The sequence below is a fragment of the Rhipicephalus microplus genome, chromosome X (assembly GCF_043290135.1).
Source record: "Rhipicephalus microplus isolate Deutch F79 chromosome X, USDA_Rmic, whole genome shotgun sequence".
Taxonomy (NCBI): domain Eukaryota; kingdom Metazoa; phylum Arthropoda; class Arachnida; order Ixodida; family Ixodidae; genus Rhipicephalus; species Rhipicephalus microplus.
This window is the reverse complement of record NC_134710.1, coordinates 213960625-213973772: the sequence shown is the minus strand read 5'-3', so window position 1 is coordinate 213973772 and position 13148 is coordinate 213960625. Positions and strand designations below refer to the sequence as shown.

At 45.7% G+C, this 13148-nt stretch overlaps 1 protein-coding gene across 1 annotated transcript; it reads right to left on the bottom strand.

Annotated features, from left to right (window-relative positions):
- Nucleotides 1-942: 942 nt before the first annotated feature.
- On the bottom strand, nucleotides 943-5756 carry LOC119187904 (complement inhibitor CirpT1-like). Its single transcript, XM_075881383.1, has 3 exons — nucleotides 5575-5756; nucleotides 2561-2672; nucleotides 943-1146 (listed from the first exon to the last, which is right to left on the bottom strand). The coding sequence occupies exons 1-3, from the start codon at nucleotides 5675-5677 to the stop codon at nucleotides 1023-1025; spliced, it is 339 nt and encodes a 112-aa protein (XP_075737498.1). The 5' UTR covers nucleotides 5678-5756; the 3' UTR covers nucleotides 943-1022.
- Between the last annotated feature and the right edge of the window lie 7392 nt (nucleotides 5757-13148).

The following is a 13148-nucleotide window of genomic DNA, read 5'->3' as shown; positions in this document are numbered from 1 at the left end:
TGAAGCAGTAGTTTCTGCAACAGCGTGGCGTTGTTGCAAGCGTTTGACATCGCGAGCTAACTCGGCGGCGTGGCTTGCAGGACCCGCCCGTCACCGGCGCTTGTGTTCCCGTTCGCGATTTAGCGCAGCTTGGAAGGCTGCCGGATCATCGGTAAGACTTTGATGGTGGAACGCACCCTCCCGGGCTTGTTTTTGTGCTCGGACTGCACGATCGGCCCAGTGAATGAGAGCACTCTCACGTTTTCACTGTCGGCGTTCTTCTAGAGTTGTCAATGGCTTACGTACCCACATGGAAGTTCACTGATGCGCGCGCGCTCGGCGCCACTGCGGCGACGAGATGTACGACGTCAATCACAACGCAGCCAATGGTAAGCGTGCTTCGGTACGACGCTGAGAACGACGCAATACTGATAGCACAGCCAATGGAGACCACTCGTGACACCCATGCCGAACGGTTTTTTTTTGTTTCTCCTAGTCATATACAGCGTTTGTGCTAAAAAAGGAATTGATTGATTTGATTGATTGATTTGTGGGGTTTAACGTCCCAAAACCACCATATGATTATGAGAGACGCCGTACTGGAGGGCTCCAGAAATTTCGACCACCTGGGGTTCTTTAACGTGCACCCAAATCTGAGCACACGGGCCTACAACATTTCCACCTCCACCGGAAATGCGCTAAAAAAAGGGAAAGTCATGACAACCTTGTTGTGCGGTGTTTTTTTTTCAAATTTTGCTGCAATCGCCACGCCCAGTACACAAAATCTCATCATTAAAGTGACATTACACCACCATATCTCCAGTTTTAAGTCATTTTGATATATTTATGTAAATGCAAGGAAAAAATGCACAGACAGCTCTTTACATTATTGTTAGCTTTATTGTAAAGAACAATATACACTGTGAATGTTTCACTACCTACGACATCAGTGCTGTGCTTATAAAGAAAAGACCGAGGGTTTCCTTTCTCCGCATTAGCGCAAAAAGGGTAGAAGGGCCTCGAGTCCCTCCTCGAGGCGGCAGTCACGTTAGCTTGAAGGCGCGGTGCGTATCGCAGACGACCTGCTCGCAGCAGTTCGGATAAGAGCCCTTCAGTTTCACGACGTGACAGAGGCTGTCGCAGTGAGGACAGATCACCTTGGGGCACCTGCGCACCAAAGGTTTATTCGCTGTTGCACTAGGATGATGACGCAGGCGTGCATAGCACTAAGGCAGCATTATTGCGTACCGCCTACTTTGATAGCCCTGGTAGCGGAAAGGATAGCAAGGATCATTCGGCAAAATAAGCATGTCATCCGAGGCTTTTTCGCGACCTTGACGAAGGTGTCACGCGGAGCGTCGTAGTTGTATTCACGTCGTTATTGACGTATCCCTGACCATGTTAAGGATATATTTTCCTACTTTTCTGACGTATTTACATAACTAACGTTCAACGCTACAGATAAATTGCCTCGAGTGTAATCTGGTTCAAATCTCATTTTGAAGACCAAGTTTTCCTGAGCTATTTCCAGCCATCTATACGTTCTGCCACGGGTTATGATGACGTCAACGATAATTTCCACGAAAGTTCAACTACCTTTCCTTCTCGCATATTGCTATAGTACTAAGTAATGTTGGCTGAGTTACGGCTCATGTCAGCTAATATTGGCTATCCGCTGTTATAACTGCAGCATTGTCTTCATGCAACTTCCCGCCAATAATTGAGTTGTCTACCAATTTATTTTCTACTCCAGATACCACATAACATTCCATATATGAAGGATATACACTAACATAGGAAGTAGTAACGACAAAAGCGTGCGACAGCCAACTCATTCATGTCTACATTGTCACTACTGTGCAAATCGGAGCACATATTTGTCATATATTTCCTTTCTGAATGCCCCGCCAAGAGCCTGCATAATTTCAACTATAAACATTAAAACAATACAGCTGCAATATATGCAAAATATGGGATTTCTCCACATTTATTTTTGAATCTATAAGTAGTAAGTTCACCTCTATACGAAGCCCCGCCGCGGTGGTCTAGTGGCTAAGGTACTCGGCTGCTGACCCGCAGGGCGCGGGTTCGAATCCCGGCTGCGGCGGCTGCATTTCCGATGGAGGCGGAAATGTTGTAGGCCCGTGTGCTCAGATTTTGGTGCACGTTAAAGAACCCCAGGTGGTCAAAATTTCCGGAGCCCTCCACTACGGCGTCTCTCATAATCATATCGTGGTTTTGGGACGTTAAACCCCACAAATCAATCAATCACCTCTATACGAAACCGAAGGCTCAACCTTGCGATCATCAGTTGCTAACACAGTTGTGTTAATAAACGTACTAAGTTGAAGCTATTTCGCACGTCTGGATTAATTCAAATAAGCTTTCTCAGCATGGCTAGTCAGGATTGAAAATTGCACACGTGGAATATGTGAGCTTTTCTCCTTTTGTTTACTGTATATATATTCTCAGAAACTCGGCAAAAAATGGAATACGCCAGTTTTTAATTATGCTCGATCGTTCGTTCGATCGATGCCCAGCCGACCAAAAAAATTTTTGGACGTATGGCAATTCAACTGACCGCTTGAAGTAGACCATACGTTTGCGTGCGTTGCAAATGACCATCTCGCAGGGGTTGAGGAACGTGAAGTTGGATCCATTGGGAAACAACAGGTGGCGGTAGACGCAGGCTCCTGCATGACACACAGTTCAAGTGAATACATGGTGAGCAGCGGTGGTAACAAAGACCGACACCACGGGATATACTTGGCTGCCCTTAAAACATGACGCACCCATGAATGCTAACTACACCTCGAGACGGCCAGAGCACACGCTGGCAGTGATTGTGTATTCCTTAGTTTATCTTTTGCTGAAACCGCGGTGTCATGTATTGCCCGAGTCGGCAAATAATTAATGCGTGTAGCGTCGTCGTGCGTTTGGGCTCTCTGCCGTTCTCCACCTTTCCACACCCAGGAACGGCATAAAGCAATGCAACAAAACTATATCGCTGAACTACCTCAGATAACGCGAGCACGAACAGACTGCTAACATCCACGAAGCTTTGATAACTCTGCTTTCTGGTAAAAACTTCAGCGAGTTCTAAAAAGGAAAATGACTCGCCATCTCGACTCGGAGGAAGTGAATATCCATTGAACCTGTCGAAAACTACCTCTATAACTGCTTAGGTGGAGTGGGCAGTGTTGTGCGTCCAGACCCGTAGCCAGGAATTTTTTTCGGGGTAAGGGGAGGGGGGGTAGGTGGGCACTTGTTGAAGGCCTTGAAAGACACGTCTATGCATTATTTTTCTTGATAAAGCTACCCCCCCCTCCATCCGAATTTGGGCCTGGCTACGGGCGTGAATGCGTCATTGCTTTCAAGTAATTTATTTTACAAATATTTATTTACAAATACTGCATCTTGCACAGCAAGATATAGCAGGAGTGAGTACAACACAAGACAAAATACAATACATTAGGTCACACTAAATCACATTTAGTCGCATTAACTACAACACAAATAAAGTATACACATTGAGTATACACACTGAAGTATACACACTGAATGGGCAGAACATCAGGAAAGTATACTAGTGCAGAACATCAGGAAAGTAATAATAGTGATGATCACTTTATGGTCGCTGTGGCACAACGTCATGAGCTCAGCGAGCACTTTCGCTACATTCGTGTAGCCCAGAAAAATCTAAACGCCATCTGTACCTAGTGGCTGGTTGGTTAGGTTCGTTGTAGCACGTGAACTCTGAAGTTGTCCGTGACCAACGGTAGGAACCAATTCTTCTCATCGAGATTCAACATTTATCCCTGAAGGTAACCACCAGTGTTTTAATATTTAGGTTGGTTCATTGGCATGCGAAAGGCTCAGGCCCGTAACCGGGATGTTTGTTTTTTTTTTTTGGGGGGGGGGGGGGAGAAGGGGGCCCACTTGTTGAAAAACTTGAAAAGTATCCTATTTTTTATCACTTTTTTTTCAGTAAAACACCACCTTCTCTGAATTTCGAATGGGAGGGGCAAGGCCGGGCCCCTAGCTACCCCCCTCCCTCCACCGCCTTGGATGTGGACCTGGAAAGGCTAGTGACGTCATTCCCCAGGTCTCAAGCTGACGTCTATGTGCTAGTTTGTGCCACAGAAATCCTCGCCAGTAAACGGGGGCGGGGAGCACTAAGACTTCGGGCGCTTCTTTGTGCCTGTTCTTTACTGAGACGCATGCTCGGCTCTATGGTCGTATGAGTGATATCGACGAAAGTGCGCACTTCTCGTTTCAGTAACTGCTGACTCCGTTTAGTTCTTTTCTTTTTTTTTTGTATGTGTGAGGTCGGTATTGGGAGAAATACACTGCCACTAAGGCCTTCGCTGTAACAGCGCTGTTATTAGTGTCTCGTGAGCATCAGCTTTGCGGCAAAGGCGCATGCACACCACGGGGCATAGCAAGCATCTCCTATCATTTTGCGGGCAAGATAGTGTTGTCGCTAACTGTACAAGCAGGCACTACAGCGCCGCCTATCGCTGCTTTACGCACAAGGAGATAAATGTAGAATACGACGCCACTACATCGCCTCCAAGTCCCTGCTGCTTTTTCTGACTCGACTGCTCGAAATGAAACAGACTTGCGCAGTGCAAGGCGAAACAACGTAGAAATAAATGTCCTTGAAGCCTGTAGAAAATGGGATACTTGGGATTCCTATAGAAAATAGACAAGCAGGAACACTGGCCTGCTTCAATGTCATATACCCACAAAAAACTAAGTTACAATCAGATGGTTCATTATCCATTTACACATTTTGGCTTGCCGTGCAAGCCATGCGAAAGGCTTAATATAATTCAGCTCTTGAGAAAAATTGCGCTGTCTTCCGCTGGTTATTTAAAAATATTGGCTGGCTTGGTTGTTTTTTTTCTTCCTGTCCCGAAAATAGGCAGGCTGTTTCAAAGTACAATTATATGGTGTTGACCCATAGTCACCTGTTTTAACTGAAGCAAGCATACCATAAACCCAGCTGGAAAATACGTCGCAGGTCCTCGGTATATTAAAAGCACTGCCCATTTAAGGCACGTGTCGTTTTGAGATCTGCCAAGCGGAACTGATTGATGATTGATATGTGGGGTTTAACGTCCCTAAACCACCATATGATTATGAAGACGCCGTAGTGGAGGGCTCCGGAAATTTCGACCACCTGGGGTTCTTTAACATGCACCTAAGTGTGGTCACATGGGCATGCAGCATTTTCGCCTCCATCAAAAATACAACCACCGCAACCGGGATTCGATCCCGCGACCTGCAGGTCAGAAGCCGAGTACCTTAGCCACTAAACCACCGTGGTGGGTCCTTCCAAGCGGAACTACCTGCACATGCCAAGTAATAAGTAGATTGTATGTTGTTGTAGTAACCTAATTCAAAGCAAATAATTTTTTTACGTTAAAGTAAAAAACTCGAAGTGAAAACAGCCTGTGTGCATCTGCACGAGTGTGGCCGCTTCAGTAAAGTGTACATGGTCAAGCTAAGAGAGCAGTAAAGGCGGCACACTGAAGCCCTCCCACTGGAGACCCGCGACAGCCCACATGAGCGGAGTCAATGCAGGGGCACCTTTGACGAAGGTCCACTCGGACTGCTCACTGGCCGCGGCCGACTGCGCTCCTCCGCCCACGACCACCAACAGGGAGACGCAGGCAGTGAACCACGCAGACATCTTCCGCTTCGTCGTCTTCTTGCTGCCTCCACCAGTGTCGCGATGTGAAGACAGAGGTCGTATTTGAAGGCGCTGAGAAAGTAGCAGCGGGTCAGTCTTTTTATTAACCACGCGCCAGAAAGTTCCTCGTCTTTCTCGTTGTTGCGTTATGCATAAAAGCCTGCAGATGCGCGTATGCGCTGTCGCCTTCGTCTTTTTCGCGGGACGTACGTGACAATGTAAGCAACTAGGTGTCTTTTCAGTAGCATCCTGAAAAATGGCTTCACAATTTCGTCAAAATAGACAGACACTATGAGCGTGCAATGTACTCTTCGAATGATAGGGATGCGTAACAATTTGAAGTGCCGTTACAAATTATTTTATGTCAAAAATGGTTCAGCTAAGCCATAAATAAACGTCAATATCTTCGGAGAATGTGCGCCAGACGCCACTCTCATGCTTAAAAAAAGGTATAAAGAACTTTTAAGATTTAAAGAAAAATGCGACATATTCACGAAGTGAGTGATGACGAGAAGACGAAGCAATGGGACCGTTCTGTGTTACCATTATTCACCCGTAACGTTGACCACCCACGCATGTAAATCAGCGACAAAGCGGTGGGCAGTTAGATACATTCTTTATTGGTTATAGCTGGTTTGTTGTGTCGAGTTGTGAATTTAGTTTTACCTTGATTGATATGTGGGATTTAACGTCCCAAAACCACTATATGATTATGAGAGACGCCGTAGTGGAGGGCTCCGGAAATTTAGACCACCTGGGGTTCTTTAACGTGCACCCAAATCTGAGCACACGGGCCTACAACAAATTTAGTTTTACCTTAATTTTTTCTCCTTTGTGGAGTCGAATCTAGCCTGAAGTTGGCAAAGGCGAGGTCCAGGTGCGTTCCCCTGGTGGTCGTTTCCAGTCATACGAAATGCATCGTAGAGCACATAGACACGTCACTTACTGCACAAGCTAGTCGTTATCCGTGATCGTCATCGTCTTCATCGTCACCAGCGTCATCATTGCTACGGCTCACGCCAACGCCGCCAACGGACGAGCCTAAATGACACAGCCTCGACCTTAAGGAGCTTGGCCCCTAAATGAGACGGAGATACAGGCACATTCGGCGAAAGCGCCAAATGACGTGAAACAAAATTTGTGAGTGCCACGTTTGTCGCCTTTTTCGGTAGCAGGTGTTGAAGTACGCGAAGTTTGCATGGCTATGCGATAATGCGAGTAAAGCTTTGCCACGCGATGGAGGTAAACATACAGTGGGCCCATGTGATCACATTTGGGTGCGCCTTAAAGAACCCCACGTGGTCAAAATTTCTGGAGCCCTCCGCTACGGCGTCTCTCATAATGATATGGTGGTTTTAGGACGTTTAACCCCACTATCAATCAATCAGCTTGGCCGCACGAGAAACCGTTCTGACGAGGGCGCCTTTATCTCTGTTCGTATCACTGCATAAGGCGAGGTTGAGACAGATCTTTGCGAAAGTCGGCGAAGATGAGAAGAAAGTGGTCATTTGCGATTAGTGTTGATGGTGAGAAAGGGCGGCACCAGTGAGGGAACCTAATAAACAATAAAAAATTAATAACAGTAAGCGCTTGTATCTTTTCTCTCGTATTCTCGTGTCAAAGTTGTGTGCTTCCTATACCAAGATACTGAAATAAGAGGCGATTCTATTATGCCATCGTCGCAGTGGCGTAGCCATAAATTCGTTTCAGGAGGGAGGGGGGCACGTTTTTTTTTTATTTGAAAGGGTGGGGGGGGGGGGCACTGTCGTTTAGAGCTGCGTATTCCACGGCAGAAAGAAATATTGGGAAGGGCATGCGCCCGGAGTTTCATTTCCTGGCTATGCCCCTGCATTGTCTCTTATCTCCGAGATAAATATCTTAGAGGAGGTGTTTATGACGTCAAAAAAATATTTTTAAAAAGATCATCTGTTTTTTTTTCATATGCCGTTTTGCAGTTACCACCTTGCTCTCAACCCAGTGCTTTCTCGTGTCCGTGTGACATGAAATTTTCCACGTGTAGTGCTAAAGCATCCTAAAGACACAGGTGTAGACAAAGAATCAAACCGGTGCTGCTAGTACTGAAATCTACCCTAAAAGCACGAAAGAAGTTCGCCAGGCAACGTTATACTAAGTCAGTAGTAATAGCCTTTTAGAGTTAAATAATGGAATGCAAAATGGAGGGACATGCTCACATGCGGGTGATAAGGAATAGCTCGTAGTTATGAAAGTAGAAAAGTTAATACAGGATGAAGAGATCTCAAGCGAAAAAAGGATAATTATGAGATCGAGGAAAGATTATTTAGACCCCCAATTTCTCACTCTCTATTTCCCCCGCCTTTAGCGTAAAACAAATTTCAGGAAGGCTTGCAGTGCATTTGTATACAGCATGTGGTTTCATAAGAGCATATATGTTTCGATAAATGGCACTAGCGGACAAGAACGGAAGATTGCATGTAATCGGCGGAAGTGATAGCGAGACATGCGTGTTTGCACAGCTTCAGATGCGATACACGGTAGCGCGTCAGCTTTGACTTGCTCTTATGCAAGTGTGATATTGGAGCCTTGATTTCTTGCTTTGTCGTGCACGAAAGAACGCCAAGAGAGGGTGGAACAAAGCTTTTTCATTCGTAAATGTTGTATGCCATTGGTCGAGTCGACTCGCTTTTTTTTTTTATAGTACAGATGCCTCATTGTTACTTGTGTAGATATATATTACTTTTGTCCATGTGCTTTAGTATGATGAATTCGCCCTTGCGCTGCCAATAGCAAGCTTCCTGGTTATGTCAATTGGTAGAGTGACCACCCCGGAAAGGCGTTTGGTCCTGGACCAGGGAAATTTTTCGGCAACTAAGAAGCTTGTCTTTCTAAGAAACCAGTACGGGTTTCCTGTGACTTCGTGCCACAAACGGGTAGTTGTCTATTTTTTCTTTCCTAACCCTTTCCGTGACCTTGCGGGTCTCCGCACAATTCATTTGCAATATTCATTGTTCTGCGATAGGCTGTAACTTACATGCTCCTACGAACAGTTCTAGCACCCCGCCATGGTGGTCTAGTGGTTAAGGTACTCTGCTGTTGACCCGCAGGTCACGGGATCAAATCCCGGCTACGGCGGCTGCATTTCCGATGGAGGTAACAATGCTGTAGCCCCATGTGCTCAGATCTGGGTGCACGTTAAATAACCCCAGGTGGTCGAAATTCCCGGAGCCCTCCACTACGGCGTCTCTCATAATAATATATTGGTTTTTTGGGGGACATTGAGCCCTACATATCAATCAACGAACAGTTCTAGCGTAAAGCGTTTGTACTGTTCTAGGTTTTTTTATATATTTTTTGCGAGTAGAGTTTTTATGGTTTGATGTCATTCCAGCCAAAGCGTGTGGTTATTTTGAAATAGGAAAAATCAGGCTTTTTTTAATGACAAGTTGTTTTGTCCTAAATTCTAAGAACCAGAACAAGCGACACAGGAAATGAGGTAAAGAATATTAGGTACCGTATTGTTCTCACGCAAAATAGCTCATGTCTATACGCCAGCTAAATATATAACATAAGTAGGTAAGATGGATTTGTCAGCCATAATCGCTGACAAATCAATGTTCCTACTCAGTAGAGCTAATAAGACACCAACTAGAATAAGTAAGTGGGCCACTCGAAGTTACCTGAAATTTTACATTGATAGGACCAAAGCTATTATGTTTCCTGCAAACCATACCACGGGGGTGTCATTTAAATGTAGGTAACACGCTGGAAGCCCTTTTATATACTTTGCGACGCCAGTGGACGTGGTCGAGGTTATGCGGTGCCCTCCACTGCAGCGCATCTCATAAACTTTACATGCCACGCTCATAATGCACTCGCGGACGCTTCGCTAGCTTCACATACACCAAATATCGTATAACGTGGCGTGAACAGTTGGTGAAAGTAAATGACTGGTGCAAGCGTGATAACCATTACATGCGTATTTTGTAAGAACATGACTACATACCATGCTCATAATGTGCTCGCGGACGTTTCACTGGCTTCACATATACCAAATTGGTATCACATGACGTGAACGGACAATGAAGGTAAATGACACGTTCAAAAATGAGAATCATGATATGCGTGTCATGTAAAACATGACGACATGCTACGCTCACAACGCGCTCGCGGCCATTTCGCTAGCTACACATATAGCAAGTTTGGTATTATGTGGCGTGAATGGACGATGAACACAAATGCCAGAATAAAACAAAAGGAAATGTTCCGCAGTGAGGCGCGTCGTACCAGAGACCACGCGCTCCTCAGCGTGTCACGCTGACCACTATGCCACAAAACTACCCTTGTCCGTCGTGTTAACGTAGAGCCATTTATGTACAGTGACAATTTTTAATGAAAGGGAACATGCGAACGCGTGGCCCGCGCGCTCCAGTGGCTGCTTGCAGCGCATTCCAGAGGGAGTGATAGCAACCACCGACTCTATTCCCGCCATCTGGTGGCGAGCAGAACAACCGGTCATTGGTGATATGAAACGTGTGACAAGATAGCAACCCCCTTCCCCCTTAAGGCAATTTTGCCCGGCCTCTCGCGTAATCGCCTTGAAGAGGGAGGTGGTTGCTACTTTGTCACAGATTTCATATCACTAATGAACGGTTGTTTTTCTCGCCACCGAATGACTGGAACATAAGATGTGGTTGCTATCGCCCCCGCTTGAATGCACTGCAAGCACCGCCGGAGCGCGCGGGCCACGCGTTCGCGTGTTCCCTTTCTCAAAAATTGACACCGTACACCATGTACTGCTGCCGGTCCTCAGAGCTCGGCCACTTCAGCATGCTTTTATTATTAGTAGCGAGATGGCACGACGCGCATGCTCTGAAGGTCGTCGTGATGCGCCCCCTCGCACGTCACCGTGCACACGCGCCTCCACATGGCGTGGTCAAATTAGGTATAGATGTTCTCTATATTTATAGCGTGGTGGCTCACTCGCGCGTGAGCTTATCTCGAGGTTCGGGTGCTTTGTGCTTCTTGTGCTTCCACCACAAGTTTGCTTGAATGTTGCAGTAGTTAAAGAGAGCACGAACGTCATTTCGCTCACTGCTTCCACCTCGTTTACGAAAGGAGCGCGCTGCTCACACACGAAAAAGAGTTGCGGCTATTGTTCGTATTTCTTTCTGCTTCAGCAGCGTGCTTTGTGCGTCGAGCTGTGATAGTTGTTTGTCCGCGCTCGTCCTGTGAGTGCTCGTTTTGTGCGTGCTTTGTGCTTGAGGTGTGCGCTGCAAGTTTAGAGCTGCTTGCCGTTCCTTGCGTGGCATTGCAATTTGTTCTGCAGCATTCATTCCTTCGCCCTTATGGTGAAACAATACACAATGAATGCTCAGCTACCTCTGCGAGGACACGTTCAACTTTCATGTTATACCGATTCCTAAAAACTTAAATCAACCACCTATTTTTTTCAAAACAAAACAGACTCTTTAATAAAATACTATGACAGCCAGGCTCCCGACGTTTTCACACACTAACTCTGCGACGAGGCAGAAATATTTTGCCGCAGCTAAACCATCATTGAGTGTCTAATTAATTAAAAGCCATTAACTTTTCAAATAGATGACTCTAGAGCAGTTGTTTGTATTAGCAAGTTGTAGTCATTGACAATTGACGGCACACCCATTTTTTTTTAGAAATCACCAGAAACTCATCATAGAATTTTCAAGGCGATATCGAAAGATATGGTCACGACGCTTTTCACGAAAAGATACGGCCACGACGCGCCTTCAATCAAACTTCGTTACTTCCTCTTCATAGGAAGTTCTGGTGTGACGTAACAGAGCGGCCGCGTTTCCGGCGCGCTGGGTATGGCGACACCCCCGCAAAACTCAGTTTCAATATCACCTTAAAATTCGGTGGGGAATACTTCAACTTACGGGCAGCTTTTGTGATTTTTTAACTCTTTTTGTAGCCACTGTCGCATAAAGTATATTCCATCCAATCAACGAATAGAACCATGTAAATGGCTTACACTGACGTGCCTGAAACAGCCACACTGGCTCCCCACCATGATAGGACCCGAACGTTGCGATGTAACGTGAATGTTACCAGTACATCGCGTGCTGGTTCTTTAACTAATTTTGCGCAAAGGTCTAATAACGTTCCGGCGACATCGTTATCACGCTAAAGCTGGTTAATCACAGCGTGATTGTGCTGCCTCGACGTCATCTAAGCCGCCATGTTGCCCGTTCATGACGTCATGCGCTGCGGGAAAACATCAAACAAAATTACAATAAGCTAACAGCATAAACTCTTTAACCTTTTTTTAAACTCCAAGAATCAAACTCTGTCATCAGCATAGAGTATGTTTACCAAACTTTGCGATCAATGACAATTAATCGTTTTATCACGCTGAATGCTTAGTCTTGAAACTGTCACGAAGTGACCATTCACGCCCCATCGCATTAGAGGAAGACCGAATCGCAAGATGTTTTTCTCCAGCCATAAAAACAGGCCTGAATTCACGCTTGATAAATCTACAAGTTATTGTTTCTGAGTGCGTACAAAAATCTACTGCATGTGATTTAGTATAATGTACTCAATCGCGGTGCATCTAAGTTGCCATGCGTCCTGCGTGTGCAGATTGGGCAAACTTTTCATGAGCAAACTTGCCTAATAATAGGGTTAGCATATACATGAGTACATAGAGGAGCTTTACTTGCAGATCGTAAGGTGCATTTGAAGTTACTCGCTCCGGAGCTTTGTAGGAGTGCCTCGAGAGAAATACGCCACAGCGTTGTATTTGCCGCAGGCGACGTAGCTTGGACGGCTTTCACAAAAGCTACATCCGAGTTTTACGTAAGATTTTACGTTGGACATACGGGGAACACCACTATCTTGAGCTGTTAAACTAATATTTTCTGATTTTTTGTATATCGCGATGTGAATTCATAACATCATAAAGCATCTAATGCACCAACCCGACCATTTTCATGCTTATACGTCCTCCACTATAGCACAGTTTGTTTACTTGTTAAAGCTACAATATGGTAAGGTAAACAGCCCAGTATGGTGGCACCGAAACGCCGTCGTAAAATAGTCTATAGGCTGCTGCTAGAGACTGTGAGCAAATAAAACTAAACAAGGGGCTCAGTGGTAAGCGAATTCCCGAAGAAGATTGCACCGACGAAAATTGTATCCAGCACGGTCCTGACGGGCGACCGCAAATAATCATAGCTCCCTTCACCCGCAGAGAAAGCATCGGGTCAACGCACTCTGTTTCCAGAACCTTGCGTCGCTACAATTTGCCCGAATACCGCTAGTTCTAGTTCGAGAGCATCAAAGTAATTTCAAGCTACCGAGGCCAACAGCCTTCATGCTAAGTCAGCGCAAGATTACCACAACCACGTAGAATGGCAAAGCCGAGCACGAGAAAAAAAATGCGCGTATGATGCAACATTTCATTTTGACATAAAGGTGACAAATATTTTATGGGTGCATGTACGAAAAA